General features: G+C 50.7%; 2 protein-coding genes and 1 long non-coding RNA gene across 8 annotated transcripts in view; 2 read left to right on the forward strand and 1 right to left on the reverse strand.

Annotated features, from left to right (window-relative positions):
- Positions 1 to 9,144, reverse strand: part of KIAA0513 (KIAA0513 ortholog) — a 65,047-nt gene extending 55,903 nt beyond the window's left edge. For 2 of the 5 annotated variants that reach the window (XM_081511571.1, XM_081511564.1), the window contains exons 1-4: positions 8,926 to 9,144; positions 8,287 to 8,411; positions 7,728 to 7,806; positions 339 to 618 (exon numbers count right to left, since the gene is read on the reverse strand). The gene's annotated coding sequence lies outside the window, so the exon portion shown is untranslated. Of the gene's footprint in view, positions 1 to 338; positions 619 to 7,727; positions 7,807 to 8,286; positions 8,412 to 8,879 lie in introns of all 5 variants that reach the window. The other 3 variants (XR_014059959.1, XM_081511566.1, XM_081511567.1) reach the window with 2 other exon arrangements.
- On the forward strand, positions 19 to 4,563 carry LOC145514247 (uncharacterized). The gene is made up of 3 exons (XR_014059960.1): positions 19 to 648; positions 755 to 830; positions 2,570 to 4,563. It is a non-coding gene; the product is annotated as an uncharacterized LOC145514247 (long non-coding RNA).
- A 49-nt stretch (positions 9,145 to 9,193) lies between the features above and the next one.
- Positions 9,194 to 27,463, forward strand: ZDHHC7 (zDHHC palmitoyltransferase 7). 2 transcript variants are annotated; one of them, XM_081511573.1, is made up of 8 exons: positions 9,194 to 9,441; positions 19,103 to 19,188; positions 20,909 to 21,230; positions 23,169 to 23,293; positions 23,525 to 23,621; positions 24,064 to 24,145; positions 24,863 to 24,993; positions 25,608 to 27,463. In XM_081511573.1, exons 3-8 carry the CDS (start codon positions 20,916 to 20,918, stop codon positions 25,782 to 25,784), a joined length of 927 nt encoding a protein of 308 aa, XP_081367699.1. In that variant the 5' UTR covers positions 9,194 to 9,441; positions 19,103 to 19,188; positions 20,909 to 20,915; the 3' UTR covers positions 25,785 to 27,463. The 2 variants fall into 2 exon arrangements, with proteins under 2 accessions (XP_081367699.1, XP_081367700.1); XM_081511574.1 differs by lacking the exon at positions 19,103 to 19,188.
- Positions 27,464 to 27,671: the final 208 nt, after the last annotated feature.

A 27,671-nucleotide genomic window follows, 5' to 3' on the forward strand; every position in this document is an offset into this window, starting at 1 on the left:
GCGCGGGGCGGCCCGGAAGCGGCGTCACGTGCTGAGGTGGGGCCGCTATCCGCAGCCGACTCTCCGAGGCTCTCCCGCCGCTCCGCCTGGCTTGCTCCGGGCAGGCGTGGTCCCCCGCCCCTGGGAGCACTCTTGGGGACCTCTAACAGAAGGTCGCCGCAACCGTTTCCTGGATCTGCTCAAAAAACTAGGGTGTTCTCCCAGGCCGAGCAGAGCTGGGGGGTGGGTGCAGGCCGTTCTTCGGGCAGATGAGTGGATTATTTGGTGACTTTGGAGTGGGGGGCCCGGGAAGGGAGTATAACCTGATTCGGGTTGCTACCCCGCCCTGGTGTCCGCACCTTTAAGACAAGGATCCCCTTATGCCATTTCCTGCTCGCCTGTTTCAGTTACGCTGAAGCCTTGACATTAAGGAACGTACTTGTGAAACAAGTCAGGCAAGGATGTATGGGACGGAAGGGCACTGTGAGGCCGATTGATTTTTTTTGAAAGGGGTCATCTTAAAAAGCTGATGGATTCCACTTTCTGCTCCAGAACTCCTGCGCCCATCAGCATCTTTTCACCAGTAAAACACAGTAAACACAATTTTCGGGCTGTCCGGCTTGGGTTTCTTCCACATCTCTTCGAAAGAACAAACCAAAACCACAAAAGGTAAAAAATAAAAGTGTGCGCTCTGGACACTTATTTTTTTTTTTTTTTTAAAGCTTTTTATTTTATATTGGAGTATAGCTGATTAACAATGTTGTGACTGTTTCAGGTGGACAGCAAAGCGATTCAGTCATACGTATACATGTATCTGGAAGATTTTTCAGTTCAAGAGCAAGCATAGAAATGTAAATGGACATCCCTCTCCCCAAAATTTTGGGGTTATGGCAAGCTTTGTTCTAGCACCTAGTGAAACAGACTGTGAATTCTGACACTGCAAATTCTCTGAAGATATTTCCAGAGCTACACTGCAGAACTATAGGGCACCTTTGGGTGGGTGACTAAGCTGTGTCCAACCCTTTTCGACCCCATGGACTGCAGCCCTCCAGGCTCCTCTGTCCATGGGATTTCCCTGGCAAGAATACTGGAGTGAGTCACCATTTCCTTCTCCAGGGTATCTTTCTGACCCAGGGATTGAACCCGTATCTGCTGCATTGGCAGGCGGATTCTTTACCACTGAGCCACCAGGGAAGCCCTAATAAAGCTCTACCTTTAAATAAGTGCCCTGGCATCTGAACTAGGGCAGAATGTCAACTTGAGAAAGCTGGGGCGGGGGTTGTTCTCTTAAGTCCTAGAAGTTAGCCAGGAGGAACGAGCTCTGCCACTTAGGAGAAAAGGTGACCTGTGGACTGATGATCAAATGTCTTTCTTATGTCCCCAACACGGAGCTGCTGGTCCCTGGGAAGGTGGCCTGTTAAGACTTGCTTGGGAAAGTTTAAGGGACCAACGAGAAGGAAAGAGCTGGGAGCTGCGGTTCTACAAGAGGCGTGGGGCCTTCAGCACCACAGCTGCTTCTGGTCCATTTCTGATTTGCATGACCAGCTCTGTGTAGTCATCACTTGTGAGAAACAGATCTCTGGGTGCTTTAAGCTTCGTGTGAATTCAGAGAAGTGTAAGACAGCGTTCATTCCCTTATGTGGGCACTACAGATGGGGGGCATCCTACAGGCTACGAGACCATCATGAAGACTGTATGGAATGGAGGAGGATTGTATCTGTGGCCGGAGGAAGTCCTACCTTGGTTCAGTGAGTGAACCCAGCACCAGGAGTGGACTCTTGCAGCCTTGTTCTCACTCTGGCGATACCAACTATTCAGCAAAATTGGAAAATGAGGGTTCATTCAGGGTCAAACTCCATTTGGGGGAAATATTATTTGTCCTCAAGAGATTCATCTATCTCTTCAAACCTCTCTCTCCTATCTCACCAAACCTCATAAAAGATCTTCTAAACTTGCCAGAATGGTGGAGAGAAGCACATGACAGCCATTTTACTTAAAAAGGGGAAGAAAGTAAATTCTGCAAACCACAGACCAGTGAACTCGACACTGGGCCTGGGAAACATTCAGGACAGATGACTCAGGAAAAACACCTGTGACCTCTCAGAAGAGGAAGCGCCAGTGGCAGAGATCAAGTCATGCTGGGTTAACCATGAGATTTCAAGATATGAAATCTATACTGGTAATTCGAGGAAATATGATAGAACTAGTGTATTTGGACCTGGGAGGTGTATTTACCAGAATGTAAATGTGTAAGTGACAAAAGTCCAGGCAAACTGGTTTTTCAAAAAGAGGGAATATAGAGACTTCCCTGGTGGTCCAGTGGTTAAGACTCTGAGCTTCCACTGCAGGGGGTGCGGGTTTGACTCCAGATGGGGGAACTGGGGTCCTGCATGCCTCGAGGCAAAACCAAAAAAAAAAAGTGGTAATAATAGGAATACAGTGGCTTACACGACTGAAAAGTTCTGGGGTTGGCCCAGCAGGATCCAGGGGCCAAGTGACATCATCAGAACTTGGTCTCATCTCTCTCTCCTTCTTGACTGCTTCCCTTTGAGGTGGGCTTCATTCTCAGATCAGGTTCTTTTTTTTTCAGGTTATTTTTCCTTCGTTTTTTTTTTTTTTTTGGAGTATCATTGCTTTACAATGCTGTGTTAAGTTTCTGCTGCACAACAAAATGAATCAGCCATGTGTGTACACGTTTCTACCTGTAGAGGGCGCTTCAGGAGCAGGAGGCTAAGAGCTCTTCTCCCAGTTGTATGACCTTCAGCATACTCCTAAAACTCAGTGGGCCTGTTTCTTCATCTGAACAAGGGGCCAGCCGTGGCATGTTCATTCATTCATTTGCTGCGTATTGGAGAAGGAAATGGCAACCCACTCCAGTGTTCTTGCCTGGAGGATCCCAGGGACGGGGGAGCCTGATGGGCTGCTGTCTATGGGGTCGCAGAGAGTCGGACTGAAGCGACTTAGCAGCAGCAGCAGCAGCAGCAGCAGCACTGTTGCAGGAATGGGAGAGAAGGAGGAATTTTTGATAATGTGCCGGGGAGGAAGACACGCTGAAGGGCAGGAGAGGACCAGCTTGGTATTCCAGGGAACGCAGAGCCCAAGGCACAGGCCTGCTGTCCCCAAGGGCTCTACCTGCAGCTGGAGGTGAAGTGGATGTTTCATTCCAGTGAAAAGGAATTCAGGAATGTGTCACACCACTTTGGGTTGTTTAGACTTCCTGGGCCTTGTTCAGCACCTTGGGTTGGGGAGCTTCAGCCTGCTGGCTTCCCTGATCTGGCTGATGCATTCAACATCACAATCTCAGTGGAAAAAATAAGAAACCACCCAAACTCCCTTATGAAGAAATTTCTGATTTTCCCACTGTACAGCTCTTGGAAGTCTCTTTCTCTCCCACTGTTAAAGTACCAGCATACAAATCATAAATGTACAAGGCTGAATTTTTACCAAGTGAACACTCATACAACCAGCACCCAGCTCAAGAAATAGAATATTACTAGCCCCCTGGCATCCCCACTACAGTGGTAATCACAGCACTGCCCTGTCTTCCTATACCAAAGGCCAGTTTTGCCCCATTTTGAGCTTTTATTCAGCATCCTATTTGTGAGATTTACTTGTGTGTAGTGTGCACTTTCATTCTGTATAGTATTAAATTTCACTGTATAGATACACTATTTGTTCATCTAGCCCCAAACTGCAAACAACTTGAATATCCATGAACAATGCCCTACTGTGTATTGCGGGAACATTCTATCACAAGTCTTTTGATCTGTATTCAGCAGATACTCCTAACAGTCCTGCGGGGTGGTTTAACAATCACATTCCTGCCCCCAGCAGTGAAGTGGATGGTAGTCCCAGTTTCTCTGCATGCTCACCAGTACTTGGTGTTTTTTCATGTTAGCCATTCTAGTGGGCGTGTAAATAGTATTTCATTGTGGTTGAAATTTGCATTTCCCTAATGACTAATGAAAATGAGCATTTTTTCATGTTTGGATTTTCTTCTGTGAAGTACCTGTTCAAGTGTTTTGCCAATTGTTCTATTGGGTTGTCTCATTTATTTTAAACTTTTATGTATTTAAAAATGGATACACGGTTTACAAACCTAACAAGTTACAAACCTATTCCTTTTACATTTTCCCAGGGATTGTATATATAAACATATATATTCCCTAAATCTTCCTTTCCAAATACACAGTTTTACACCATAGTTAGTTGGTTATGGACAGGGAAGCCTGGCATGCTGCAGTCCATGGGGTCGCAAAGAGTCAGACACGACTGAGCAACTGAACTGAACTGACACCGCAGAGTTAATATACCTCAAAGAACACTGCACAGTATTCCATTCGTATGTATAACATACTCTACTTAATATACTGACAGCATATAGGGCGATACAGTTTTTTGCTTCTACAAACATTCTACTGTAAATACCGAAGTGCAAACATTTTTGTGTGCATGAGGGACTCTATCTGGAGGATAAATTGCTGAGTGGGATTGTTGGGTCAAAGGGCAAATACAATTACATTTTTGTGATTCATACTTCTATCTTGCTCTGCAAAGACCTGAATAAAGTGACAATGGCACCAATTTGGTCTTCCTGGCCAACACACAGAATCGCCAAACTTTAATGTTCATCAACTGACTAGGTGAAAAATGGGATCTCTTGATACTCTAAATCTGCATTCATTCCTTTTACTTTGAATGAGGCTGAGCATCTTTTCAGGTGGTTGAACAGAGGCTCCACTTTAAAAGAACTATTTTGTGGGATGAATGGTTAGCTGCACACTAGCTCCTGATAGATTCACAGAACTGATCCTGGAGTTGAGATGTCCTCATTCCTGTGAGGACGTCCAATGGTAGGTGTTTGGTTCCATGGGCCTTATGAAATCAAGGAGAGACAAAAAAAAGTGTGTTGAACCACAGTCTCAACACAGGAAGAAACCTTAGAAATCAAGTCTAATCTTGTATTTTTTTAGAGATTAAAAAAAAAGCTGAGGCTTAAAGAAGGGAAATGACTTGCAGACTACCACATATCAAGTCTGTTGAGAAAGAGATGAAAATCTTTGATAAGAGTTGAATTGTTTTTGTCAACTGCTGTCATCCTGTTAGATATTTTAATGAATGATTTCATCATGCTATTTCCTTTAGCAACAGCGCAATTTTCAAGTTACAGTAAACAAGCCCATACAAGTGTGGGGGCTGGGGAGAATTACAAGTCTTTTTGTGAAAGACTTTGAAATGGGTCACAAAATTATTGGGTCTTCAATGGACAACTAGGTGGTGTTGTGCACACCCTTGGGTTATCTGAGTCTATGGATCTTTTTCTTTGCTTTAAGCTATTTCTAACTCTATAGGTTGTTTTTTCTTTTAATTTATTCATTTGGCAGCATCAGCTCTTAGCTGCAGCACTAGGGATATTTCGTTGTGGCAAAGGGACTCAGTAGCTGTGGCATGTACGGGCTTAATTGCCTCCTGGCACATGGGATCTTAGTTCCCAGGCCAGGGATCAAAACCATGTCCCCTGCATTGGAAGGCAGATTCTTAACCACTGGACCATCAGGGAAGTTCCATTCTATAGGGTTTTTTAATATACATATTTATTTATTTATTTATTTATTTATTTATTTATTTATTTATTTATTTGGCTGTGCTGGGTACTAGTTGCAGCACTTGGGATCTTTAGTTGAAGTGTGGGGGATCTAGTTCCCTGACCAGGGATTGAACCCGGGCATCCTGCATTGAAAGTGCAGAGTCCCAGCCACTGGACCAGCAGGGGAGTCCCAACTCTATAAGATGGCAAGGCAAGTGATTCTGTTACCAAGGCTGTTGCCCCAGAATCTTACCTTTGCCCCTCCTTCAAATGAAATCAATGTTTTCTTTTTTTTCTTTATTTTACTTAATTTTTTAATTTTTGGCTATACCATGTAGCATGCAGGATCTTAGTTCCCCGACTAGGAATTGAACCTGTGCCTTCTGCAGTGGAAGCTCAGAGCCCTAACCACCAGGACCACCACAGAATTCCAAAACGAATTATTCTTATCTAAGGAAATCCCATGGGCAGAGGAGCCTGGTGGGTTACAGTCCATGGGGTTGCAAAGAGTTGGACATGACTGAGTGAGCACCCACGAACACGCAAGCTTCAGGAGGAAGATGCAAAGAGAAAAAGTAACAAGAACTGATTACAACAAACTAGGCCAAAGCCTGGGGAAGATTTGGCTTCCAGTGGACCTTGAGTCTCACTATCAGCTCACTGTAATACATTAGCATATGCTAAATGACACACTCACCAGCGCCAGGACAGCTGACAACTGCCAGGACAACAACTGAAAAAGCCCATACAAGCACTGCAAAGGAGAGGTGCAACAGTTCCAGGTCCAAACCACACCCCTGTTCTCCAGTAAGTCATGAATATTCTTCCCACTCCTTCCAATTCCCTCCTTTTAACCTTGACCTTCTAATATGTTTGGTGGCTCCACCAGAATTGGGTTGAGAGCTGATTTGTGAACTAGGTTCCCCCTTTTCCAGTCTTTGGCCATTGAATATAGCTGGTGTGATTCCAGTCTCAGCATCAGTTTCAGGAAGAAGACAAGAGGTCTCCATACAAGTCCAGTTGACCTGTTGCTGCTGCTGCTGCTGCTGCTGTTGCTGCTGCTGCTGCTGCTAAGTCATTTCAGTTGTGTCCGACTCTGTGCGACCCCAGAGACGGCAGCCCACCAGGCTCCCTCGTCCCTGGGATTCTCCAGGCAAGAACACTGGAGTGGGTTGCCATTTCCTTCTCCAATGCACAAAAGTGAAAAGGGAAAGTGAAGTCGCTCAGTCGTGTCCGACTCCTAGCGACCCCATGGACTGCAGCCTACCAGGCTCCTCCGTCCATGGGATTTTCCAGGCAAGAGTACTGGAGTGGGGTGCCATTGCCTTCTCCACCAGTTGACCTGCTTGGTAACAATTCTTGCCCACTGATATATCTGACATTCAAATGAACCTTGTCTGGCAGAAGTTCAACATGACTTCCCCACTGTAGAAGCCAGTTTTGATTTGGTTCTATTAAGCAAATTCTTTTTTTTTTGTTTTTAGTTTTTGGCCACACTGTGGCATGCGGGATCTTAGTTACCCAACCAGGGACCAAACTCATTCCCCCTGCGTTGGGAGTGCAGAGTCTTGACCACTGGCAGCATTCCTGACTGCCTACATGTACCTGTCTTTTGGCTTCATCTTTGAACCACTTGTACCATTCATCTTACCTACTTCTTCCCTCATAAATTAGTGATTTAAATCTTTGACATATGTTTGTATATGTATGAGTCATGATTTAACTTTTTAAATTTCTCAGATCTGTTTTGTTGTGTTTTTTTATTAACTTTTTTTAAAAGATACTTTTGTGGGGAGGGATAAATTAGGAGGTTGGGATTAACATATACACACTGCTATATATAAAACAAATAACCAACAAGGACATACTGTATAGGACAAGGAGCTATACTCAATATTTTGTAATAATCTATAAGGGGAAAGAGTCTGAAAAGGAACATATACACATATATGTATAACTGAATCACTGGGCTGTATACCTGAAACTATACTGCAAATCAACTGTACTTCAATATAAAAAAGATATCTTTTAATGTTGTTCATAGCAAGTGTATCTTAAGCATAGCAGCCACTTACAGTCTCGCAGTCTCGATGTTATCCAAAGACAATCACCCTTTCTTTCAGCCTATACAAAAAGAATTGCCCACAGATTGGAAGCCTACCTCTCTTTTCTTCCTTGTGGAAATAAATATGCCAGGAGATAGGAGGGCTTCCCTGATGGCTCATCGGTAAAGAATCTGCCTGCAATACAAGAGACACAAAAGACTCTGGTTCGATCCCTGGGTCAGAAAGATCCCCTGGAGGAGGAAACCCACTCCTGTATCCTTGCCAGAAAAACCCCACTGACAGAGGGTTGACAGTCCAAAGGGTCACAGAGTCGGATACAACTGAGTGAATAAGCACAGGAGGCTCAATGAGGGTTGACAATGTTTGAAAGTGAAAGTTGCCCAGCCTGTGTCGAATTCTTTGAGACCCCATGGACTTCTCCAGGCCAGAATATTGAAGTGAGTAGCCTTTCCCTTCTCCAGGGGATCTTCCCAACCCAGGGATCGAACCCACGCCTCCTGCATTGCAGGCGGATTCTTTACCAGCTGAGCCACAAGGAGTGTATAGCACCATATTAAATGCACAGGTACAGTAACAAAATCTTAAACTTTTAAAAGCGGGAATTCAATGATTAATGCACTTTTTACTTCCAAATGCTTAGCTGGATAAGCATACCTGGGAGCAAGAATGATAAACTGTGAGAAGGTGGCTTGCAGACAATGAGATTCCATCCTTCACCCGCAATTAGTTTTTATCAATCTTACAAGTCAGTGGGTACTTAAAGAGGGTAAAGCATCTGCCTACAATGCGGGAGACCCGGGTTAGATCCCTGGGTTGGGAAGATCCCCTGGAGAAGGAAATGGCAACCCACTCCATTACTCTTGCCTGGAAAATCTCATGGACGGAGGAGCCTGGTAGGCTACAGTCCATGGGGTCGCAAAGAGTCGGACACGACTGAGCGACTTAACTATTCACTCACTCACTCAAAGAGTTTAACAACAAACACTAACTGAGCGCCTACTTCCCAGCCCTGCGGAAATTGTCCCCAATATAGGAAATACCCTCCCACCACCACACACAAAAAAAGCTAACCACGTTTCTACCCTTCAACAAGCTTAGGACTCAGAATCTGTAATGGGTCGCTGGGACGCTGTGGTGTCCAGCCCTCCCCAGCGGCTGTCAATCAGGAATCACGCCTCCAGCGGCGCTTCCCCTTCCCCCAAAGCGTTTTCCCGCCCAGGCGTCCCCCATGGCGCTTCTCCACTAACCCGTGACCGATTTCTCATCCCCGCGCGCCGCTTGCACAGCTCGCACCTCTCGCTAGCTTCACCCGCGCCGCCGCGGGCCCCGGGACACGCGGGTCCGAAAGCCTGCGGCCGGCCGTAGCCCCCATCCTTTCTCTCCCTCGGACCTCAGCTTGCACGGATCGCTTTATTTTAGAGGGGGGACCTTGAGACTAAGGAGAGCCAACTTTCCCTAGGAACAGCTGGTTTTTAGGACCTGCAGTCCCAGAGTCACAGAAGCCCCGCCCCCGCCGCGGCGCGGCCGGATCTGCGCAAGCGCGGCGCCGCCAACCCCGCGCGGTTCACTTCCGGGAGTCGAGCCTCCGCTCTTCCCGGGCCGGCCTCCGGGTCTCGTGTCCCCCCTGGGCGGCCGATCCCCTCCGACCGGCCCGGCGGGACCGAGCCGAGCCGCGGGGCCCGCCGTGGCCCGGCCATGAGCGCGGCCGCATGATGCGTCCCTGCCTCGGCCGCTGCAGTCGCCGCCGCCGCCGCCGCCGCCGCCGATCGGGAGGAGCCGCAGCGCCGGGCGACCCCGCCCGGGCCTCGGGTGAGCGCGGCGGGCCGGGTCGGGCGGGCTGCTGGCACCCGGCTCTCCCGGCCGCTCCGGGGTCCCCCGTCCGCCAGTCTCAGGCCCCTTGCTCTGGCCTGCTCCTCCGCGCCCCGCCGCACCTGCGACCTTCCCGAGTGCCTCTCGGGGGCACCTCTATGCCGACGGTCGACTCTTTCCTCTGCCAGGCGTCTCCTTGTCACTCCTTGGTGCACCTCTCGGGCTAGGGCCCGAATTGCAGCCCCAGCTTGTTGCCTGACCTTGGGCGTGACACTCAGCTCTCCCAGCCACAGTTCTCTCCTTTTGATGGCTAATAAGGGGGTTGTTGTTAGGGCCAGAAGACACAGTAGCTATAAACCCTCTGTAAGCTGTAAAGAGTAGTTTATGGGCATGCTTTACAATGGGCTTTCTTAAACATCGCCTATGGCTTCTCAAATGCCCCTGTTCTTCACTCCTTTATACGTTTTTAGCTTTTCTTTTTTGTTCTTTGCCCAGCTCCCTCCTCTTCTCTTTCTCTGCCCAGGATCTTTTTGGGGGTTACCTACCAGGCCACCTGGGACAGTCAGGTCAGCTTTCAGGGCAATGTTTGAATCTTGCTGCAGCCAGAATCATCTCTCCTGAGGAGTCATTGCTGCTGGAACTAAGTCTCTCTTCGCTGTTGGATGGAGACACTTTATTGGCTTGTGGGTAACCGGTTTTGTGAGTGTAAGAACTGTCCATATAGCTGTTTTGTAGCTTCTTTTGCTGACCAGGTCCTGTAAAGTGCAGTCCAATCAACGCTGCAGTGTTTAACATTTGCAGTCTGCTTAGCATTTGTACTTAATGCACATAGATTTATCTGTCTTACTGCTACTGTCTCAAATCTCTGTCTAGAAAGCTAGACCCCTGTCCGCCAATCTCTAGCCCCTTGCTCGAGGGTCTAGAAATCTCCGTCAACATATATTCCTTCTTAGACTATTCACCTCAAAGATGGTGAATTGAATCTTCTGATACTTTACAACTTTATTTTTTTCAAAATCAGACCTAGTTTTTTGATACTGTCTTACAACTTTTACGAAAGTCACCTTGTTAAATTTGCTTGTTAGTAAGTTGGGATACTTGATTAAAGAGAAAGTCTCTGGGGGTATTTGAAAAATGGGATGGAACACACATGTTAAATCGCATCTCTTGAACATTCTGGTCAAAATGGAAGAGTCGGAGTGATGGACGCTATTTGGATTGTGTACTTTCCGGAGTGAGGCTAGTAGGTTGACTTTTGAGTTGTGAGGTGGAGGAGAATGAGACTAAATGAAGGTAATTTCCTAAAGAATTCATAAAACAACAGCTGGAACTCTCTGCACACATCTCACGTCAAAGTCAAGTGAGTAGACGTGTATACAGAAGTTTTTTTTTTTAACCGGTGACTCAGAACCTGCCTCGATTACAGTGAGTGAATTGGGAAATACTGGCATGACTAGAATGACCTCAGTGAGAGAGAAAGTACTGAAAGGAACTCTCTGTAAGAACTGTCTTGAGCCAGTCAAAAGTCTGGACGTGCCTCTCCACTTTTACTGAAACTGTTCCCTGCAGGCTTGGACCCCTTGGTGACATAAGTAATTCATCTTTGTTAATTTGAGGAACTGGACCAAACAGTAAGTTCACATATGAAGTTAATGCTTGGGATGAATTGAGTAGTAGGTTTCCTAATGATTCCAGACCTTCCCTGCTCCAGACCATGCTGAACAGCTCAAAGGATAGTTTTCTTGAAGCAGCTTTTTGGGGGTCAGTCAGCTCAGTTGCTCAGTCATGTCCGACTCTTTGCAACCCCGTGGACTGCAGCACATTGGGCTTCCCTGTCCCATCACCAACTCCTGGAGCTTAGTCAAACTTATGTCCATTGAGTCCATGATGCCATCCAACCATCTGATCCTCTGTCATCCCCTTCTCCTCCCGCCTTCAATCTTTTCCAGCATCAGTGTCTTTTGGGGGGGGTATGTTTCTTTAATATTTTATTTAATTTTTTGGCCACACCATGCAGCTTGTGAGACCTTAGTTCCCTGAATCAGGAATTGAACCCATGCTCTAAGCAGTGAAAGCACAGAGTCCTAACCACTGAACTGCCAGGGAATTCCCTAAAGTAATGGTTTAATTATAAAATTAATACATGCTTGTTTTGTTTAAAAAAAAGTCAAACACTAGAGCAGAGCATAAGATATAGAGTCCCATACACTTATTCTTGCTCCCTTTTGTCCCCAAAGCCAGTGTCACGTTAACAACTTGTGTGTGACCCTTCAGCTGTAGCACCCAAGGACAGCTGGGCCACCTGCAGAGCTGGTCAGCTACAAAGTCTAGAGGGAACAGTTTAACGTGTCTGTACTTTGGTTTGCCTGTTCTGGGATGGCATTTCGTCACTCGTCTCAGATTTTTTTTTTCTCTTTCACCCACTTCTTTGCCTCTATCTACAGACATGTTCTTGTCTCGATTACTGTTTGATTCCATTCTTGAAAAAGCACCAGCAGAATTTTATTAATTGTCTGATAAAATCCAGACTCCTCATGGGGCCAGGATAATGCCTTATATCGGTGCAGCACCTCATAGTTTTGAAAACACTTGGTTATCCTGCAGTGCTTGGTATGTCTTGGGTGCTTGGTAAATGTTTGGTGAATGAATGATCTTGCTGGGCAGAGTGGGAGTCTTCTAAACGGAGGAGACAGCAGGAGCAGAAGCACTGGAGGGGGTGGAGGGTCCACGGACACAGCAGGGAAACAGCGGAAAGGCTGGGTGAAGAGCCCGGAGAGGCCCAGGAGCCAGATTCAGTGGAGCCCTGAATGCCATGGCCCCAAGGTTTGGCCCCTCTGTCGGTTAGGATTCTGCAGAGGGACAGCCAGAGGTGAGGGAGCCTAAGCTTGGGTGTGGGAAGGTGGGCAGGGAAAGGGCTGAGCAGTAACAGCGTGTCAGCAGCTGGGAGGAGGGGTGATGGGGAGGAGGACTTGGGTCTCGAGGGGAAGGTGCGCAGTAAACCGTGGTTGTGCGGGGAGCATTATCAGTTAATGGGAGGAGAGGCCGGCTCTCTCAAGCCGGCAGTTTAGGTCGTTCTGGGAGAGGGCACAGTACGTGTGCAGCCCGGTAATTAGCAGGAGCGGTCAGGATAGAGAGGCTTCCAGCTTCTCTTGAGACAGACTTTTACAGCGTTATCTTGGTTGAAATGCTTTTAATTCTTAGCGTTCTGTATTTCCAAAACTTACTCTGTTACAGAATGCATTTTCTAAAACCAAGTGCTCTGGGAGGCCGTGTGTTTTAGTGGAAGAACATGGGTTTTGGAGTCAAAACTCCGAAGTTTCTTTTTTCTTAAACAGACCCCCACTTGACTAACAGGCTGTGGCTGTGGTAGGAGGATAAAGGTGGGAGCTTTGGTATTTTGTCCATGTGGCTTTGAGGCTGCTTCCTGCAGTCTGTGCACTCCTAGTGACGCACTCAGAATAAACCCTGCTACTGGGGGTCTCTTCCCCGCCCTTCGCCCCGGTCCTAACCTGTCCACGTTACCCCACCCTAGGCTCCCACTTTGACTTTTCCCTGTTCCTTTCCTGTTCCTGTGGGCTTCAGTTTTACTTTTTCTTCTCTCACTCAACAGGTATTTGGAGAGTTCAGGGTATGCGGGGGAAATGAGTAGAACATTCCATTGAAGTGATGACAGCAGAACGAGACAGCCAGGGTGGGAGGGAGGTGAGAGGTGAGGTCCGCTGGCCCCGGGCTGTAAGGCTGTGCAGCCACACAGGAGGCCTGGGGGTTTTGTTCTAACCGTAGAGGCCGCCCCTGGCTGGTTTTGATAGACCAGGGAGTGGCAGGGTCTGACTTCTCTCTGTTAAAACTGGCTCCGGATACTGAGCAGGGAATGGGTTAGGGGCCGGGGCGTGGATTGGAGGGTGCACAGAGGCTGCGAGTGTATGACAGTGCTGGTTCATGCAGCCCAGGTGAGGGCTCCTGAGCCTTGATCGGGCTAGGCAGGCTGATGGAGGGTCACTCACATCTAGGCGGGTTTTGAAAGTCGAGCCCACGGGACCTGCTGATGGGTGAAATGTGGGGAGCCAGGGGAGAAAACTGAAATGAAAGGTGTGTCCTGATTTTTGACTTTGGCAACTAGATGGTGATGCAGGTGCCGTTTATCAAGATGAGAAGGTGGGGTCCCGACAGTTTGGTGGGTGGAGGGGTTTCTGCTTTGACCTGACTGTGGAGTTGTCGAGTAACCGGTCAGAGACACTCAACAGCACATTCTTCGTTTGGGGGTTTCCCACATGCATGTTCTCTAACTTCACAGAACTGAGCTCTTGGAGATCATTTGGAGAGCACACAGCTAACGAGGAAAACCCAAGACCCCGCCTGAGCACCCCAACACAGAGGTGTCTGTGGAGGAGAAGGGCTGCCAGGAGTCTGGGAATGGCTGGCAGGGAAGGGGAAGAAGCCAGTGTCGCCCCCACCTCCACTGAGAGCCTTGGCTCCTTCTGTGTTTCTCAGTTCGTCCTCTTTTGTTCTAGTATGAAAGACCTTTCGAGAAAGGTTGCATAAGTTTACTGTTCACAGAATGGCCAATGTGCCAGCATACCACTGAGACTTGGCTTCAGTCTGTTGTTTTTTTTCCCCTCAAAGGTTAATATTCTGATCTTCAGCTTCAGTAATTTGAGAAGAAAATAGCGGTTCATATGGCATACATTATTGGTCTGGTTTCAAAGCCCGAACTAAATCTTTCATGATTGCAAATGGATGGAAAGAACATTTAAGAACATCATTGCAGCTGCAGTGAATGCACTGGGCTGGGTGATCTGCACGCTCCTCTCCTCACCAGCTCAGTGAGGAGCCTGTGTCTGTAGTCTCCCCACCTCACCCAGGCCTGTGCTGGCTCACGTACACCTGGCTGCAGGCGTGCTGCCCTTCTAAGCCTCCCCTGCTACGGAACAGCCCATTTGCGGGGCCACGTGTGACATCTTCCCGTTATCCCTGGTGGTGGCACCTCCTTGGGACTTCCTCAAATTCCCCTGGAAGCTTATTTTTTAGTCATAATTATTTCTCTTACATCATAGTAAGTTGAGAAAGTAACATGAAATCCAGAGAATGAACTTTAGACCAAATGACGGAAAACGTACCAGGGCGGATCATTAAAGAGGATAAATCACACTGCCCCTGCTGACCCAGCCTCAGGCCCACCTGGCTCCCGAGCCCACCCTCCAGGCCTGTGTGCTGACTGCTCCAGCCATCCTGTGCCTGCCCCCATCTGCTCCCTCCTGGCTCTGCTCTGGGTCCTGGCAGTCCCTCCTGGTTGCCTGCCTTGCTCCTCCCATCCCAGTCGTACTTGGTCAGTGATGGCTCTAAAACATCTGTTTACCAAAGCCCCGGTGTCTACCTTTGCAGAAAGAAGTGGGGGAATTCCAGACTCCCTAGCATGGCCTTTGGGTACTTCGTGGGCGGCCCCAGCCCCCTTCCCTGCCCACCTTATGCTGGGGGCGGGGGGGGGGGGTGGGGGGGGTGGGGGAGGAGCTGCAGCCCGGGGTTCCCTTTCCTGCCTCCGTGCCTCTTGCACCGTTGCCTTCCTGGTGGACCCCTTTCTGTTCCTCTGGACAGGAGAAGCTGTTGTCGGCTCTCTCCGTCCTCACCCTCTGCCTGTCACTGGGGGAAAGCACCGAGACACCGCTTAGCAGGCTGGTTCCTGTCTCTGGTGGGCGAGCCCTCGTGGCCTGGGGGCCTGTCTGTGGTCGAGCGTCCTGCGGGCCCCGCCCCCACGTCTGAAGGCAGCAGATCTCAGATCTCACGCCGCCTCTGTGCCCGAGGCAGAGATTTGCTTACTGCTCTTTTTTATAGGTCAGCAGTGGGTGTCTGAAGAGTAGAACAATGCTGAGTGTAAAAGCAGCGCGCTAATGTAAACATGAACAGCAGACTCTAGGGTAGACATTCCTGTTACTGCAGTAGCAACTGATCACCAAAGAATACTGATGTCTTTTGTTTACTTGTTTTCAGTTTGTTTATGAGATGCATTTTCTGTCTATAGGCATGAGGAAAAAACATTAGGGGAAGAAGATTAATAAGACCCTTGCCCACAGATACTGTTAAGGGTAAACTGAGACAGGACCTGGCTCAGAAGGCACTGTCTGCAGGGAGAGCACCTAAAACTCGGCTGTTACCACACCCTTCACACCTGCACACGAACCTATGCTGGTTATATTTTCTCTTCATTTTTTAGTTGAGGAATAATTCATGTAAAATGAAACGGACAATTTTAAGTGTATAATTTTTTGTTTTATTTTAAAATATGTATTCGGCTGTGCTGAGTCTTCGTTGCGGCATGCAGGATCTAGTTCTCTGACCAGGGACTGAACCCAGGCCCCCTATCTTAGGAGTGGCGTCCTAGCCACTGGACCACCAGGGAAGGCCCTTAACTGTCCTGTTTTAACAGTTTGTTGAGTTTTGTCCTGACCGTGCCTGTGTCTGTGTAGCCTGCTGCCCTGTCCACACAGGGGACTTTGCATCAAATCAGAAAGCTGCCTTGGGGTCTCTGTCCTTCTCACCTGTGATCCAGCCCCATTCTGAGTTCTTTCAAAGTACATTAGCTTCGCTTGGTTAGAGGCCCATGGAGATTGACTCCTACCGAATACATTCTTCTGTGTTTGGTTTCTTTCACTTAGCCACGTTGCTGCGTGTATCTAACCTCCCCCTATTTTTTCGTATGCATTGTATGAGTAACCATGGTTGGTTTGTTCATCCCCTGGTGAGGGGTATTTGGGTTTTCTGGTTCGGTGGGTGTGATGAACGGAGCAGCTGTGAACAGTTCTGTACATGTTTCATGTTCATACTCACGCGTGCATGCTCACTCAGTCGTGTCCGACTCTGCAAACCCACGGACTGTGGCCCGCCAGGCTCCTCTCTGTGTGGAATTTCCCAGGCAAGAATACTGGAGTGGGTTGCCATTTCCTTCTCCAGGGGATTGTCCTGACCCAGGAATCAAACCTGCATTGGCAGGCGGATTCTTTACCACTGAGCCACCTGGGAAGCCCGGGTCACTTTCACCTTGAGGTAAATACCTAGAAGTGGAATTTCCGAGTCACAGGGCGGGTGTTGGTTTAACTCGGAGAAAGTGCCAGACCGCTTTCCAAAAGTGGTTGCTGTGTTGGTTACTTTTTAAAATTTATGAAAGTAACTGGGGATTTGGCCTCATTGTAGAGATTCTGCTTAGGCCCAAGGCCTGGGATACATTGATGTGTGGTTTGCAGAGTCAGTTTTCTTTTAAAACAGTGCTAACATAAGCTCGTTTGAAGATATTCAGAATGAATGTGAATGAAAAGTGGAAGATATTACTAAGGATAATTAGGCATTACTGGTTCAGCATGTTATTCGGCATTCAAAGTTGCTGGCTACTGCATAGATATTTGAAAATGGCAACCCACTCCAGTATTCTTGCCTGGAGAATCCCCATGGAGAGAGGAGCCTGGTAGGCTACAGGCCACAGGGTCGCAAAGAGTCGGACACGACTGAGCGACTTCACTTTCAGTATAGGTAAATGCCATATTTTAAAAGTCACCTCTGGGCTTCCCTGGTGACTCAGTGGTTAAAGAATCCGCCCGCCAATGCAGGAGACATGGGTTCAATCCCTGATCTGGGAAGATCCGTCATGCTGTGGAGCAACTAAGCCCAAGCACCACCACTCCTGAGCCTGTGCTCTGGAGCCAGGGAGCCGCAACTGCTGAGGCCCACATGCTGTAGAGCCCGTGTCCTGCAAGAAGAGAAGCCTCGGCAATGAATCCCATGCGCCCCAACTAGAGAGTACCCCCTGCTCTCTGCAACTAGAGGAAAGCCTGCACAGTGACGAAGACCCAGCACAGCGAAAAATAAACACGTAAAATTATAAATACAGTTATCAAAAAGAAAGTCACCTACTTTAGTTTAAGCAGCTTGTGTTTCACGGCCACATTTGTTCCTAAAAGAGTTCCGAAGGGACTCAGAGTCACAGGTACACTAGAGAACCTTGGTGTGCGGGCCAGCGCTGGCTGTGGGCAGGAGGTTGTCCAGCTCAGCATGGGGGGCAGGCAGGGGAGCCTCACCTCAGAGCCAGCACAGCAGAAGGGGGTGCGCGTGGCCAGGAAGCGGCGAGCAGCCTGGGGTTCTTGGGGGGACCCAGAACCCGTTCCATGGAGGAGACCAGGGAAGCTTAGCCTGCCTGCTCCTCAGTCCCACCAGTGCCCTGTCGTCCTCCACGCCAACCCTGTGGCGTCTTAAGTCAGGGGTCTTGGTTTCAGAAAACAGACAGCCGCCGAGGGTTTGCCCAGCAGAGAAGTGTTACACTGGTAGGACACCGGATGCAAACGGAGCGGACAGGCCTTGAGGCGCCGGGGCCGGCGGCCGGGGCGGGAGTGGAGCTGTGCCAAGGAAGGGCGTCTCGGTTGGGGGCTGCCTTTGCCAGACATCTCGTTGTTTGGAAGTTGGTCCTCTGATTCCTTTTCTCTCCTATGGTCTTTCTGACCTTTTTTTTTTTTTTTTTAGTTTTTTAGTTGATTTACAATTTTGTGTCAGTTTCAGGTGTACAGCAAAGTGATTTCATTTATATATATTTTTATATATATATATATATATATATGCATGCGCACGTGTGTGTATTCTTTTCCAGATTCTTTGCCATTATCATTCTTACAAGGTATCAAATGCAGTTCCCTGTGTTATACAGCGGGTCCTTGTTGCTTATCTAGTTTCTATATGGTAGCGTGTATCTCTTAATCTCAAACTCCTAATTTATTTCCCCTGCCTCCTTTTTGTTTAATTCTCCTTTCTGGGAGGCTTCCCACTCTCCCTTCCAATCCTGTTTTTAAGATTTTAAAATTCTATCATATTTTTATTTTTCAATAAGTAGGAAGTTCTCAGAATGTTCCTCTTTGTCTCACAAATGCAGTCTGTCATTTCTTCGGTTTTCTTCCCTGTGCATTATACCTGCTCTCAACTCCTGTTTCCCTCTGGTTTCTTTCTGGGGCTCTGTCTCTCATGAGACCTGGCTGGGGCTTTCTCCAAAATATCTGAGTGTTGGCTGTTTGCTCACATTTATGAATGAGATCTGAAGCCCGTGGAGGGGGCTGTGTCCGTGGTCAGCTGTGCTCTGGCGGCCCTGCCCTTGGGGAGCCCTGGCAGCAGTCTGACCTCTCTGGGGGAATGCCCCCACCTGGTGGTGTCAGTCGGCCTTTCTTCTTGGGCCAGATGAGTGCTTCCAGGAAGGCTGTGTCTCCTCGCCCACCTGCCAGTGAGCCCAGTGGGAGATGCCCCTAGGCCGCTCCTCCCCAGTCCCGCCTGCTCACTCCTGCACTGTGCCCCTCCCCCGCAGCCCCTTCCACCTGCCGCCCTGGTGCACCTCTCACCTCTCACTCTTTGCTGCAATTCCTTGGCTGTGGCTGGTAAAAGGGTTACCTGTTGAAATGCAGGTTGACTAGATTTGGTCTGGATTATCCCCAGGGCTCTTTCTCAAGGGATTTTGGCTTACAGGTTTTATTTAAAACCGGGGCTAAAGTAACGGGGGTAAAATGGACAGGTTTAAAATTTTCAGGATTGTGTCAATTTACTAGTAATGAAAACCTACAGGAGTCATGATTTCATAGTTAAAGATAGTTCTGAATGACAGAACAAGCAGCTTTTCTAATTAGATTTTATTATCTTTCAGATCCTATCACATAGGACAGTATGCACCTTAAGATCCTGAAGAAAAGGCACAAAGTGTTCAAGTAATGTCTAGTAATAATTTGTGAGGTAAGCGTTTCCTTAGGTATATGATCACTGCCTCCTCTCTAATTGCTCACACTAACTTGTACCCTGCTGATGGTTAATGGTCACCTCCTGTCAGTGGTTTGCTGACCACCTACTCTAAGAGGAGACTGTGTCCCTCGAGCGAGATCCCGATTATTAGCAGGAGTTAGAAGATGAGGGTTGTTCTCCTGTCTACATCTCTGGAAAGGTTTTGCTTGAATGGCTGTCCCTTAAACAGTGGAGATCTGCAGTGCTGCTCCTGGTGTTCTGGGAAGCGAGGCTTGATTTACCACGAAGAGAAACAGGTTCAGGGGTGTAGACAGAATCCCATTAAACTAGCCACGGAAGTAGAAAACCGATGATGTGACATCTGCTTGGCCGTCGGTCAACACACTGTGCTTTCGGGTTTCTCTCAGGCAACTTTCCAGAGCCTTCCGTGGAAGACGGTGTCGCTGCAGAGTGAGGCTGCGCCCTCGCCCTGGCGTCGCGGCGCCAGTTGCTGTGCCATTTGCTCTCGTGTCCCCAGTGTCTGTAGCTGAGTTGAGCCTGAGGGAGCAGTTTCTTCGTTTCCTCCCCTCCCTTCCTGTTGCACTGATGCAGCATAGGTGCTGTGACTCAGTAGAAGGCACCTGCGCTTGGTCACAGAGAGCCCAGTGTATGCAGCCCGGCCTCCCCGCATTCATGGACTGCTTTCTTGAAAATCTTGAAGCAACTGTGGGGTATCAGACTTGTCTTCCCTCTGCCTTCGAGTGGGTTTTACACGTCTGGCTCTGAGGCACACAGTAGGACCCTAATGTGCTTCTGGGATGATCCCAGCCCACCCCTCCACCCCCTCTGGGTTGGTCTGTGCACACTCTTCCTCATAGTCAGAGCTGCCATCTGTGCCCCTATTTCTGGACCAGACAGCTGTGCTCTGAAAAAAGGCTCTTCCATCTCTGGACACATGGCCCTGCTCCCTGCCCAGCACCCAGGTGCCATTTCTCATAGCCTGCGTCCTACCTGAGGAGTAGCCATGCAGCAGAGGGATTCTCGCCAGAGGGCTTTCTCAGCCTTGGTGGACGTGTATGACCCACTAGGAAGCTTGTGTGGCAATCACCAGGCGACTCACCAGATCTGAGAGAGGGACCAACTTCACGCTGTTGCATCTGGTTGTAAATGAGAGGAGGTTATAGGAGTAAAGAAGCAGCAGAATGTTTACGAGAAAAAGTGCAAGTTTATCTTTAGTTTCTGACCCTACATGTTCTCACCTATCAGGTAATTTCCCAGGAAATGTGGGAGAGTTGTCAAAAGAACAGACCAGTGAGTGAGGGAAACTGCTGAAAGAATGAGAGAGGAAGGGCATTCTAGGAACAGCATAAAGAAGATGGAGATTAAAATGGGAGCCTGCCTCGAAAACATGCTCACCCATTGTCCGAGAGTTAGAACTCGGGGGCAGGGAGAGCACGCGCAGAGTGAGATGGAGAGCCATCGGGCGAGAACCCTGCGCTCCGCGTCCGGGGCCAGCGTGGACACGAGCAGCAGGAGTCGCCTGTCCGCCAGCTTCTTAGCCGCTGACCCGCGCAGGCTCTGGGTTCTGCGTGGGCAGCGGGGGTGCCCAGGCCTCCTCCCCTCGGGCTCAGAGCCTGGGCTCCGCAGTGTACATCTGGCCCTCGCCCTGCGTCGTCCTCCTGAGGCATGGCTGGGCAGCCTCGGTGACCGTGTGTCCCCTCTCCCCTTCCCCCAGGGAAACCATGCCGTCCTCAGGACACCGGCTGCGGGACGTCGAGCACCACCCTCTGCTAACCGAGAATGACAGCTACGACTCCGCGGTCTCCTCTCCCGCCGAGGCCGACGCAGCCGACAGGGTGTGGTTCATCCGCGACGGCTGCGGCATGATCTGCGCCGTGCTGACGTGGCTGCTGGTCGTGTACGCGGACTTCGTGGTCACGTTCGTCATGCTGCTGCCCTCCAAGGACTTCTGGTACTCCGTGGTCAACGGGGTGGTCTTCAACTGCCTGGCGGTGCTCGCCCTGTCGTCTCACTTGCGGACCATGCTCACCGACCCCGTGAGTGCCCGCCCTCGCTGGGTTTTCCTGCCAGGTCCGGGCTGTGGCTGGAGGGCCTCCATCCCGTGGCCTTGGGGTTCGAGTTCCTGGGCACAGGCTGGCGGCCTGGTCCGCAGCGTCCCTGGAGCACACATGGCCCCCAGATGGAAGTGCTATCAGGGTGTATTCAGGGAGCGCGGATTAGAGGTCGGGCGCCAGGAGAGGTTGCAGTGAAGCCATCAGGAGGACTGTGCCCAGAAGAGTGCCTAGGCTACACTGGGGTGGGACGCGGGGCTGGGGACCACGGTTCTGGGGAGATTCCGACGAAAAAACATGCCCTGCAGATGGTTGGAATGCGAACGTGAGCTTGAGGAACATGCCTCAGGTATCCAGGAGGTTTCTTTGGTGGGGTGAAGAGGGGCCCAACTGGTGTGGAGGAAGCAGGCACTCCTGCTGTGTGTCTTGGCAAGACTCCGGCCTAGGGGACCCAGGCTGGCCCTTCTGCTCCACGCTTGGCCTGGGAGAGCATGTCTCCAGCGACAGAATCAAGCACAGGTCACCAGCTGCGGGGACCTGCGGGAGTCATCAGGCAGCCCCGAGGGGGACCAGGGCAGCTGCCCAGGGCTCTGAGCCATAAAAAGGACCAGAAAATGCGTTCATCTCCTCGCCGTCCAGTCACCACGTGTCAACCTGATGCGTCCCCCCCTCAGGCTGCACATCTGTCCTCTGAGCATGTAGGAGCGCTCTGAAGTGGGTGGGTGGGGTAGGGGGTCACGTGCCTTACTGTGCAGCAGCGAGTGCATGTCCATGAGAGCTAAACCTAAACCTGGTGCTCCTAAACCTGGTCCCTTTCTTCCTATGGAACCTGTGACCCCCCCAACCTCGCAGGGCACCTGGGGGAGCCTCACTTCCTTCTGGCGATACGGCTGCCTGCCCAGCTCCCGGGGGCCTTGGAGCCCAGTGGTCCTCGGTCTTCACACGCACCCTCTGGGCTCTGCAGACGTGGTGTCGGCCCCGGCCGCGCAGAGCTGGGCTCGGCCCCTGCGTCCCCGGCAGTGGGCTCTGCCTGTCTTTACCCCTGCTGACAGTGGTGCCCCTGCTGTCTCCCCTGCCCTTTCTGTCCCTACAGGCCTGCTCTCCCCTCCCTAGTGGGGCTCCTTCTCCAGAAACACACGTTTCTGTGTGGAACACAAGCCCCATGGACACGGAAACTAGACCCAGGCCTGTTCCTCGTCCACACGGCCATGACGCCCAGAATGACCTCCCAGACATGATTTTCACTGCCTGTGTCCACTGCCCAGAGAGCAAACCCTGCGCCCTGCAGCCTGCTTAGGCCCATGGCCACCCAGCACACAGGGCTCCCTGGCCCTCTGCAGCGCCCCATTGCTGGGGGCTCGCGTGGACACCCTGTGAGAGCCCGGTAGCTACTCCCACCCCTGGGGCCGGACACCTGGTGGGTCAGGGGCCCAGGGCCACGCTCCCCAGGCTCCTCTGTGATAGGTCTGCAGGGAAGCATTATGTAACTTTAAAACACGAGATAAAGTCCTTTTTAAGACTGTTTTGTGCACCCCCTGCTGCAGCTGATAGGAAACCTGTGGGTGTGCTTATCAGGGACACCCTGCCCAGGAGTGTTGGCAGAGCCGGCTGCCCAGGGTGGAGGGGGAGTGGCTGAGCAAACACAGCCAGCATGTCCTTCATGAAATTGGAAAAATCCAGGTGACTCGCCAAATTATAAAGGATAATGTGCTATTTGAGTTCATTTTACAGCTTATTTTATTTTTCATGAAAACAAAACTTCTGGTCCTACGTTACATGAGTAAAAGCTGTTTTCCACATTGATATAAGTGGCAACGACAGCATTATAAATAACACCTAAGACAAATTCCTAAATTTACTGTTTTTTTTTCTTTCTTAAAACTTCGTTCCTTCCAGCTAAAATACATTGTTATTAAACCATAGGGGGCAGTACCCAAAGGAAACGCTACGAAAGAGTACATGGAGAGCCTGCAGCTGAAGCCGGGAGAGGTGATCTACAAGTGTCCCAAGTGCTGCTGCATCAAGCCTGAGCGCGCCCACCACTGCAGGCACGGCGGCTCTGCCCCAGGGGGGCCTGAGCGCCCAAGACTGATAGCAGGGAACCCACTTCCAGGCGGCCTGAATACCCACCACTGGAGGGACCCCCATCCTTAGGGCAGCCTGAGCACCCACCGTCCCTGGGTCAGGATCACCCCGGGTGGCCTCTTAGCAGAGCTGTTTTCAGTGGATGGTGTTTCCTCAGAGCACATAATAGTGAAAATCTAACTTCTCCTTTTCAGTATTTGCAAAAGATGTATTCGGAAAATGGACCATCACTGCCCGTGGGTGAACAACTGTGTCGGAGAAAAGAATCAGCGATTTTTTGTGCTCTTCACTGTGAGTAAAGATACTACTCATGTAGTGACTTGTGTTGAGTCTTAATTCTTTATCTACAGTCCTACCTGGAACAAGTGTACTGTTTATTCTGACATCAGACCTGCAGTCCCTTCTCTGGGGTTCAGATTACAACTGTGCTGTCGCTGGTGGGGGCCCAGCAGACGAGTGTGTGTTCCCTGTGTTGCTCCAGGTGTTCACTGTGATTTAACTCTCTCCTGGATACCCTGACCCACTGTTGTCACTAGAACTTGTTTCCCCGCGGTGTGTCAGTCTGCGAGATTACTGTCCTTGGTCGCGAGTGACCGCGAGGAGGCATGTCACCTGCTCCCCCTCATTGCTACTGCCCACTTCCCACACCCTCACTGAGTCTGAGATGGAGGAGTGGACGCGTGGGTCTGTGCCCTCGGGTCCTGACACTGTGCTGACCGGTGTCTCCCTGCAGATGTATATCGCTCTGGCATCCGTGCACGCGTTGGTCCTCTGCGGGCTGCAGTTCATTGCCTGCGTCCGAGGACAGTGGACAGGTAGGCCTGGGTGGGCGGCTCCTCTCACTCGTGCACGCAGTGAGGGGAGAGGGAGGAAGGGGCCTCCGATTTCAGAGGAAGTCCTCGCAGTTGTTTCAGGAATTAAGAGGAGAATATGGGCAAGTTCTCACACTGCCATTTAGCTAGTATGAGGAAGCCATATATTTAAATATATACATATATACAATCGGTCTTCCTTAGTCAGCTAATAGTTTTTGCTGAGTTCCATTTGTATCCTGCAGACGTCTGAGACTGGGTAAAAAGTTGTATTGTCCCCGCGGGCCTGGCGTGTGCTCTGGCCACGGGCCAGGCATCATTCAGGGCCATCAGATGAGGCAGGACGAGCCGTGCGGCACACACTTGTGTGTGCGCCCTGTGTGACGCCTGCTCACAAGTGCAGGCACAGCCAACTCCCGCCTTCTCTGGCTTTGGTTGTGTCTTAATACACAGTTCAGTACACGAATAGTCTCAACAGAAACCTGGGGAAACACAGGGTATTTCAGATCTGCCAACCAGACCGTGGTGGCGTGAATGCTGGCCTGGTAGGGCCGCCCTCTGCCCCGGGTGCACAGCAGGTGCGCCTGTGAACGAAACGAGCTCGCTTCTGTGGACAGTGGCGCAGAAGGGGCCCTTCCGTGAGCTGGACCCCCGCACCTGCGGCTCGGGACACTGGGCGTGCTCCGACGTGCAGTACAGCCAGCCCCCTCTTATTCGCAGAGTGCAGTGACTTCTCCCCTCCGGTCACTGTCATCCTGTTAATCTTCCTGTGCCTTGAGGGTCTGCTGTTTTTCACTTTCACCGCGGTGATGTTCGGCACCCAGATCCACTCCATATGCAATGATGAGACGGTACGCCCCTCCTCCACTGGGTGTGCTTGGCCTCTGCACCGGAGTGGGTGGGCAGTGGATACAAGGGCTTGCGTGCTCCCCGGGAGGTGGGCAGGGTAGCCCCGATGGACCGTGACAGCATCACTGCCTGTGTCCCTCTCCTCGGGCGCAGCTCGGGGCTCAAGGGTCCCTTTGATTTGAAAGTCGACAGAGCCAGGCAGGTGGAGCCAGCAAATGCCCCGTTTCTCGGAGACCCCGCCCTCGGCAGCTGAGTGAGTCACAGGGACTGGATCACCTTCATGCCTTTCAGCTGAAGGCCTAGAGCAGGCATTTGACACATATTTGTAAGACCCGGAAAGAAGATTGGGGCGGAAAGAAGATTGATGCCTGGCCTGGAGGACCGGCTCCCCTCGCGCCCCCTGGGGCTGTCTGAGCTTCGCACCCACCTGGAGGCCCCTGCCCAGCCGTGTCTGCCAGACTGTCTGCCATGGTCTGGCCCGGTGGCTGCACAGGGGCCCGCAGGACTGGCACCAGGACGTGCGGTTGGGTGGTGCCCGCTCACCTGCCCTTCCTGCTCAGTACCTGCCCAGGGTTTTCCCAGTGCTGCTGCCCACCTGCTTTTCTTTCTCTCCCAGGAGATCGAGAGGCTGAAGAGCGAGAAGCCGACGTGGGAGCGGCGGCTGCGGTGGGAGGGGATGAAGTCCGTCTTCGGAGGCCCCCCCTCGCTGCTCTGGATGAACCCCTTCGTCGGCTTCCGATTCAGGCGACTGCAGACGAGACCCAGGAAAGGGGCCCCAGAGTTCTCAGTGTGAGGCCCTCTCATCACTCCAGAACTTGTCCACTGACCTAATTTACCTGGGGTTGGAAAGGGTATCAACAGCTCTCCTGTGACCCCGAGGGCTAGTGGACCAGCAGCCTGCAGCGAGCGGGGCTTCACACGCTTGTGGTCACAGACGGCAGATTTCCCCGAGTGATGTCACTGTCCAGTAATGAAGGGATGTGGCTGCACGGAGAAGCCAGATGTCATTCCCTCTGCACAGTCAGGAGTCTGTTAACACACTCAGCGTTTTCTAGGAAGCTGTGTGGGCTGTTACACGGGTTGTTAGAATCCTATGTGCCGAGCTGCTTTCCTCAGTCACGAAGAAAAGCCAGTCCAGTGGACAGGAATGCCACGGTCAGTGGCCCTGGGACTCTTCGGGCCCCCTCGGTCCAGGAGGGGTCTGGACGCAGGAGCCCGTGGGGGCTACGGGAGCAGCAGGGCTATACTGTGCTCCTGGCCTGGGGCCGGTGGGCCCTGACCCCATGAGCAAGTCCTCGCGTTGTCCGTGTGTGTGCGTGCACGTGTGTTTTAAAGTGGGCCGTGTTGTTCAGGCGACGTGTCATGGGGGTGTGCTGCAAACAAGCTATTTTTTAGAAACCAATGTTCAGGGAAGAGGGGTGAGCTGTGCGGGGTCCCCTCCCGTGGGGTTTACATGAATGTATTGCATACTGGAGAATATCGAGATCCAAAGAACAGTCATTCCTGTGTGGTCCTCTGTTGCCCTCCCTCCTGTTTTCAGTTTAGTTTAACAATCTGGAGTGTGTGACAGGGCTTTGGAACTGCATTGTTTGGCTCCGGCTGGATCAGCCGTGTACCGGCCCCTCTGTGGCCCTGGGCTTGTGCAGCTGACCCTGCGGGAGGCGGGCGAGGCCCTGAGAAAGGGAGGGGACCTGGAGGCAGGAGCCCTGTGGACCTGGCTTGCAGACAGTATTCAGGATGGCAACAACTGGTTTGATTTTTAAATTCTTACCTTTTTGGGGTATCATTTTGTTTGTTTCTCTACTCACGTCACAAGTGATAAAATAGGACCCTTGGTGCAGAGCTTAAAATTATGCCAGAAAGCAAACAGCTCCCCTCCCTGGGGATTCGCCTTAAACTTGCCTGGTTTGTCCATGTTTTATGGGATTCCACCATCTCTGACACAGTCCGGGGTCCCGAGCCCCCCTTCCACGCTGAGAAGAGTGGGTGTCTCCCGCCTTGTCTCCACGCCTCTCTCCTCACTCATGAGCCATTTTGCTTTTGTTTGAATTAACCCATCCTCTATCCTGACCAGGGCTTCACCATTTCTGATCAGGGCTGGCGCAGAACCACAGAGGGCCTACCCTGACAGCAGACACAGCCGAGGGGAACGGGCTGCAGGGTGGAGGTGAGGTGGCTTGGTCACTGCAGAAGGGGGGGGTGCTGAGTCACAGCCGAGGACAAACAGGAGACAGGAGTTCCCGAGATTGTTCTGCACACTCATTTGCACATCTGTCACTGGGGTTGGATGTGTGTACTGAGCTTCAGTGTGAGGCTTTTAATATGTATATCCTGGTTATCAATAAAAATTATCGAAGTGGTTGAATCCTGTGAGACTTGGCAAATATGTGCAAATCAAGTATACTTGACTTTTCAACCTCTTCTTTCAATGTAACTTTTGTAAGAAATAAAGTCACCAGTTGACATTGTCCAGCAGTTTGTCCAGTGGCTGGTTCTTGGTGGGTTGTGGGCGTGTTTCCATGCTCAGCTTTGCCTCGGCTCGTGGACACCACACCCAAGCTGCAGTGTCCCGAGCCCCTGCAGCGTCTGAGACCCGTGACTCAGCACCAAGGTTGCGCTCACACAGGTTGCCGTTTCCACATTTTACATTTTACTCTCAGTTGATGCACCTCGTCTCACT

This window comes from Giraffa tippelskirchi, chromosome 7 (genome assembly GCF_054371585.1).
Source record: "Giraffa tippelskirchi isolate mGirTip1 chromosome 7, T2T-mGirTip1v1.2.pri, whole genome shotgun sequence".
Classification (NCBI taxonomy): Eukaryota; Metazoa; Chordata; class Mammalia; order Artiodactyla; family Giraffidae; genus Giraffa; species Giraffa tippelskirchi.

What these genes read in the sequence shown, in the direction of transcription:
- ZDHHC7 (XM_081511573.1), top strand. Translation starts at nt 20,916, where the DNA reads ATGCCGTCCTCAGGACACCGGCTGCGGGACGTCGAGCACCACCCTCTG. An exon ending in GATTTTTTGTGCTCTTCACT is followed by an intron (nt 23,622 to 24,063) that starts GTGAGTAAAGAT and finishes GTCTCCCTGCAG; the next exon opens with ATGTATATCGCTCTGGCATC. An exon ending in CCATATGCAATGATGAGACG is followed by an intron (nt 24,994 to 25,607) that starts GTACGCCCCTCC and finishes TTTCTCTCCCAG; the next exon opens with GAGATCGAGAGGCTGAAGAG.